Source organism: Berghia stephanieae, chromosome 14, assembly GCF_034508935.2.
Source record: "Berghia stephanieae isolate SIO BIC M18660-M18661 chromosome 14, UCSD_Bste_1.3, whole genome shotgun sequence".
Taxonomy (NCBI): domain Eukaryota; kingdom Metazoa; phylum Mollusca; class Gastropoda; order Nudibranchia; family Aeolidiidae; genus Berghia; species Berghia stephanieae.
Window position 1 is genome coordinate 27,317,406 of NC_088373.1, and position 6,985 is coordinate 27,324,390.

A 6,985-nucleotide genomic window follows, 5' to 3' on the forward strand; every position below is an offset into this window, starting at 1 on the left:
CATCATCATCATCATCGTCGTCGTCGTCGTCATCATCATCATCATCATCATCATCGTCATCGTCATCATCATCATCATCATCATCATCATCATCATCATCATCATCATCATCCATACAATCTATTTAAATCCAAGAACATTGTCAATCCGATTGGTTCAGAATCTGAAATTTCATCCGATTACCAAGATCTGAAATTGATGACAGTGTGTGACCCATCCCCTCAAAAAGGTATTATTAGGATGAGGTTTGATCTAGATGATCCAAATTGAATTTGTCCACAAAAATACGAGACTTGGGTTAAGTCGTGTTCGTTTCATTGAGGACAACAAATAAAAATTTCTTGAATTACCAAAAATTAAATAAATAAAAATAGTAATATTAATATAATAATTAAAAAGAGAGATAAAAAAAAAAACCCCACTCATATTCCTTATCGGTTCAAATTTTAAATCCCTATTTGGCATCTTGTTCCCACCTACACTACATAATAACCGTTTTGAGAGGATGGGCCGCGTATTTGATCCTCCTGCCCATGTTTTGACAGGGCTATGCAAGAGTGTGATAGTGACGTATGTTTTATACCCGCAGTTTTTTTTTTTTCTTCTTCTTCGTTTGTCTGATTCCTCCAATTTTATTTTTGCCATTTTTTCTTTTTAAAAAAAAGAAAATAATTAAAAAATACAATATATATATATTTATGAGTGTTGGTGGGTACTTGTAGGTACGAAAGTGCTCGATAATGGTGGTTAGAGCTAAAATATAATGTAAATTTTCACTCACATTTTTTGCCGAGACGACTCGTTTCTGTGTTTTTCCTTTAATTCACACTTCTTCAGTCGGCATAATCCATTCTGTCATGTCCGTCCGACGGACAAGAACTCATTTTTGATAATAATTGACCTTCTAACTAAACTTGGCAATATCTCAGTTCAAACCTTTTCACCATCCGACTGATTATGTCATTCACTGTAACAATATGATGCCCATGGGTTTTCCTTTTGTCTGTGGAGAGGAGTGAGACAAGTTATTTTGTTTATTTAGTTTGTAAAAAAGTCCTGTATGATTGGTTACACATTTGTTTGTTTACTTGTTTGTTTGTTTGTATATTCGTTATCCGTCTTCGTTGTTTGTCATATCTTTCTTATAAATAAAATAGTTTATGTTAGGGAGCTCTTCATTCAAGATAATGGCTTTATGTTGAACAGCCTTCATTAATACCTTGACTTGCTGTCAGTGTTAGGTTTTATTTTTTATGTTTAGGGCAAAAAGATTCTCTCAGGGAAAATAAATGACCATAATATTTTGATCAGAAGCTTGGATTGCTTATTCTATTTTGTATTTTAAGTTGAGCTAATGTTTTATTATATTTCATTTTCCCTCTCTTTTGATTGAATAGGCTTAGTAAAAGTTGATCGGCTTTTCATCTCAATATCGGCTTTTCATCTCAATATCGGCTTTTGAGATTTAGTTAACCATAATATAATGGGCCATTGGGATATTAAAATTTTTCCAAATCATTCTGAGTATCGAAATGCTAGAGAGCAAATATTTCATCCACTCTCTCCAATGTTGTGTTTGTTTGGATTCATCACTTAGGCAGTCTTTGGTTAAAATTCTGAGTGACTAAGAATATTTTTCTCCTTCTCATAACTCTACTGGAAAGTTTCATTTCATTGGTCTTGTACAAAGTTTAAAATTTCTGAGCTGTATTTAAAATCTTTTCGAAGTGTGTGTGTGTTTTACTGTAAAGCACATTTAAAAGACATTAAAAAAACAAAACTGTTTTCTCAAGTTTGCTCTTAAATAAAATAAAATTGTTTTGGTGAAGACAAATGAAAAAAAAAAAATAAAAAAGAAGAAAAACCCTGAAATTTTCTGAAAACTGTTTGTGCCAAAAGCTTTAATTGAGACGGACTTAGTCGTGAAGTTGAGACAATTGACCAAAGGGTATATTTGTGTTGTCAGGGATGAAAAAGAAAAAGATGTTTTTTTAAAAAAATCTAATTATTTACACAATGACACAATTAATTCTTGTCCACGTTTGCCTTCAGGATGTCGTCGAAAAAAGAAAATCCGAGAATTCTATCTTAAACAATTTATTGGTCGGTTGGTTGGTTGATTGTTTTGTATTTTTTATTATTTTGGTCACTTACAGGTTTGTCTGCGTCACATTTTCTAAAGCTTGAAGAAGACAGTAAATTGTTTGGGATAGGTTGTGATGTTCTCATGACAAAATATCCGTAGTAGCTCCATTCATAGCTCTGCTGAAAGAACAACTCTGGGTCATGCTTAAACCTATGGAATATGTATTGAAGTTTTTTGCTTAACACTTTACAAAAGGTCTTGGATTCAACTATAATGTAGTTAGTCTAAGTCTTGCAGCTTATACTTGCAAAGAATTTTATTTTTTATTTTTTACTTTTGTTTTTCTTCTTTTTTTTTTTTGTTGTTGAGGGGAGGGGGAGGGGGGCATTGGTTTCGAGAATATGTTTAAAAAAAAAAAAAAAGATAAAGATAAATAAAATAGCATTTCTTTAGCAAAATATATTTAGTAATTAATGAGGTATGAGAATTATGTTTACCAGGCAGGGAAAAGTCTATCGCCCAAATTTGTCTTTCTTTTCTCTCTTGTTTCCTTTTCTTTTCTTCCCTTTAATATTTTTTTTCTTTTGCTCTTGGCAATTCTGGAATGAGAGTCTCTCACTTCTATGGCATCAAACAGTAAAAAATAAATACATAAGTAAACAAAGGTTTTTAAAAAATGGATAGAAACAAGTAAAGGGGGTATAAGAGTAAATTTGAGCTCCTGTGTCATTGGTTTTTATGTTGGTGTGAACCTGATGTCACTATCAAGTCTAAAGTTTTTAAAATAATAAATTATGATAGAAGGAAATGTGGAGCAAGATAAGGAAGAGAATGTAGGAGAGGAGGAGGAGAAAGTGGTGGGAGGGGAGGAGGTGGTAGAGACGGAGGGGGAGAGGCATTTGATAACCAACAAAGTGACACAAAAATGCATGTCTAAGAATTGAACCATCATGAAGCAAGAAGCAAACATGGAACAGAAAAAAAGGAACCCAAAAAACCCCCAAACCAATTCAATCACAAGTTACAAACACAAATTTCAATTTACAGGCTCAGTTTATAATTCATAAATATACAACATTGATTGATCACAATTAACAGGTAGCATTCCTCCTCCCCCCTCCTCCCCTGTTAGGTGATATTACATTATTTTAGACAGAGACAATGCTGTTAACATCCAGGTACTCATTTTGTACCCAAATACGCTGAGAGAATGTGAGTAAAGAGCCCTTTCCAAGTACTCAACTCTTCACCACCCTGAGCGGATCTCTAACCCCAGACCTTTTGATCTGAAGGCGAGAGTCATACCAGTAGACCACATAGCAATGTATTCACTCACCTCGATATAAGCTAAATAAATTTGAGTTTAGTCATATTTGACCAACTGTTCAAGAATTTGTTTTATCGGGATGAAATTTATACTGAAAATTTTATTGTCGAGTTAAAATTAATAGAATCGCAAAATTTTAGCCTTTTACAGTTCCAAGTTCAAGAATTAACATTTGTTCTTTCTAAAAATAAAAAGCAATAAAATCTCACTCAAATTTCATGTTTTATCGTAAGACTAAAAATTCTGTCGTCTGATATATTATCATTTTGAGTGTATGGGTCACATTGATCCTTTCAAGTTGATGGTTAGCATCTGGTTCACCCCATCATAAATGGCTGATACTGATACAGGCAGTGGGTTGTTCTAAATAATACACTTACAGCATGATGATTTCATAGTGTTGTTGACATAGGCAGCATGACCCGCGTTTCGGGTTGTATGTTTTGTTGTATCCTGGATTTGAACCAGTTAACTGGCGTATTCCAGAAAGATGCGTATTTTAAAAATTTGGCCAGAAAACTCGTCCTTTAAATATCCATTGATTTAAATGACCCTTATTGTGGCAAAAACTTTCAAACCTGGGACCTCAATGTGTCCCAGGTTTGAGAGTTTTTGCCACGAAGAGGGTCATTTAAATCAATGGATATTTGAAGGACGAGTTTTCTGGCCAAATTTTTAGATACGCGTCTTTCTGAAGTATGGCAGTTAGTTGGTAAAGCGCATGCTCTGTAGAAGGATTGCATTACTTGTATATTATATTATTATCTCTTCCCCATCAAAAGAGTGAAAATGCAAAAGTAGGAAGGCTTTTCTATAGGAGGCAATTTGAACACCTTGGTCAGTGCAGTATCAAGTTTCAAGACTTTTCTTCAAATTTGAATGGATCTGTTTTTGAAAAATGTTATCCTTACTTCCTCCTTTTCTTTCTCTTGGGGATGAATAAAGGGAATTTTATTTATTTATTTTTATTTATGTACAGATACAGAATGGCAAAAAAGGAACAAAAAAAATTATGATCAGGCCTTTTTGTTTTTACGTTGAGATGAATTCAAACTTAAGTCAAGCTGAAAAAACATTTTAAAAAAAACAAAAACAAAAAAACAACTAATGTTACTGATTGTAGCTGTGAGAAAATATTCCATTAAAAATGGAAATGTATCAGCATGGAATAATGATAATGCTCATAGTTGTGTAGGAGTTTCCATGACAAAATATCTCAAAGTGCTTGATTGAAATCTAACAATTGATAAGAACTTCTTATTCTTGTATTGTATTGCTAATTAAAGTCCCTAGCAGCATTCATGCCTCTTGTTAGGTCAGCGCTCACGTTACTATTAACAGTGTTCTCAGGTTTTCTATTTGTCCAATGTAAATGGCAGTAGGCATTGGTTTTGACTTGATGCAGCGCTTATCATATAATTAATGTTTATTTATGAATTATAGAGTTGTTTAAATTTCTGCTAAAATGGTATCATGCTTAATTTCATTTTCTTTTTTTTTTTCTTTTTTTTTTTTTTATTCCCTTAAATGGGGGCATAGCGGGCCAAGGGGAAGAGGGCCGGAAATTATTTCAAAACTCCAATTTGATGCAAATTTTTAGTTTAGAAAGAAACTAGTTTTATTTCATTTATTTATTTATTTATTTATTTATTTATTTATTTATTTATTTATTTATTTATTTATTTATGTATTCCTTATTCATTTTATTTCAGAAATTATTAAGAAATGCTTGAAATTGACTTTGTAGTTGGCATTTGTTTTCAATGTAAATCTCTGATCACATGATCATATGAGAGCATCTCCCAGTATCAACCTCTATCCATACTCTATATTATTCCATGTTAATTTTCCCAAACTGTTGTATCGGGGGTTCTACTGCACTCCTATAGATAGTTTTATGTCTAATGTTTGTGTTTATCTCATGTCCAAATATATGTCGTATAATCAAGCATCATTACATTATTATTATTTTATTTTTAAAATTTTTTTTGATAATGTTGAAATACAATAGTCGCATGACTTGCATGTCTCTAATTATAATTCCTATTTTGTCTACTGCTGCGCCCACCACCACCACTACCACCTCTACCACCACCTCTACCACCACCACCATCACAACCACTATACCACAACCACCACTACCACTACCAATATCACAACCACCGTACCACCACCACCACTACCACCATCACAACCACTGTACCACAACCACCACTACCACTACCACCATCACAACCACTGTACCACAACCACCACTACCACTACCACCATCACAACCACTGTACCACAACCACCAAAACCACTACCACCATCACAACCACTGTACCACAACCACCAAAACCACTACCACCATCACAACCACTGTACCACAACCACCAAAACCACTACCACCATCACAACCACTGTACCACAACAACCACTACCACTACCACCATCACAACCACTATACCACAACCATCAACAACCACCACCTTACAAACCTAAAAATTTTTACGATGACACGTTAGCACTGGCAGAGAGCTCTGCCAAAATCCACAAAACAGCCACCACTGCCACAAATTCAGCAATCCCCACCAATAACAACAACAACAACAACAATTATAGTAATAATAACAACAACATCAACAACAGTAGCAGCAGCAGTAGCACCAACAACAACTACCTCAACAACAACAAGAGACACAGCCTCGGTGGTACGTGGCAACCATCAAGAGTTCACAACAAAAGAGAGAAGCGTCATAGTTCCACTGAAAGAAGACCACCACCACCACCATCATCATCATCATCATCACTACCAAGGTCATCATCAACGTCATCATCCATGCTTATGCTGCCACATCATCATCAACAACAGCAGAAACAAAAGCAACTGCGATCTGTATCGACCACCAGTCTCCAGCAACACACCGAAGTGTAATAACAACCACCTCTAAAAAAAGTACTTCTAGCCCTATATTGCTATATCTATTGTTTTCATATCCTTAATAATCGTAGACTTTTCCCTCCTTTTTTATTTTTGTTGTTGTTGTTGTTAACCCTTTAACGGCAATATTCAATTTTTCTTCAATTCAAAATTTTGTCTCTCAGTTTTGTCTGGTCATAAGAATATGTCAAATTGTTTAACCCAAGAAAACAGTAAGGACAACCCTGATTCACATCACGGTTACTACTGCTGTCTTGGTGTAGAGGGTAAGACGTAATAATGCCAGCCAGGTCAAATTATAATCATACCCACCTCTGCCTCTAAAGGGTTGACATGAAACACTGAGATTGTGAGCTGAACTCAACTTGGCAAAAACATTCTTTTTTAAAAGTAAGACAAAGCGGTCAAAGAGTTTTGAAAAATTAGGGGATAGCTGTCTTGTCCTTAACACCTTTTCAATTTTACTGTAAATGTGCTCATTTTCACTAGGTGTGTAGCTTTACATCTACTAATCATTCCATATAAAAATTCCCATGATTGTTAAGGAGATATGCAAATGAAAGATTTTCCTCAAGTTAAGACTAAAAGTAATAAACTTGGATCCTAATACTACGTTTTTTAAGAAAAAAACATCGTTGATGTCCTGTAT

The 6,985-nt window shown here is 34.3% G+C and overlaps 1 protein-coding gene across 11 annotated transcripts in view; it reads left to right on the top strand.

The window, feature by feature from the left end:
* LOC144960134 (uncharacterized) overlaps positions 1-6,985 on the top strand; it is a 99,076-nt gene that overhangs the window by 71,195 nt on the left and 20,896 nt on the right. Inside the window, exon 16 of one of the 11 annotated variants that reach the window (XM_078893114.1) lies at positions 5,921-6,351. The exons of 9 other annotated variants lie outside the window; for them this stretch is intronic. In XM_078893114.1, coding sequence (XP_078749240.1) covers positions 5,921-6,330 — 410 coding nt within the window. In that variant the 3' untranslated portion in view covers positions 6,331-6,351. The remainder of the gene's footprint in view (positions 1-5,920; positions 6,352-6,985) is intronic. One more of the 11 variants, XM_078893115.1, reaches the window with a different exon arrangement.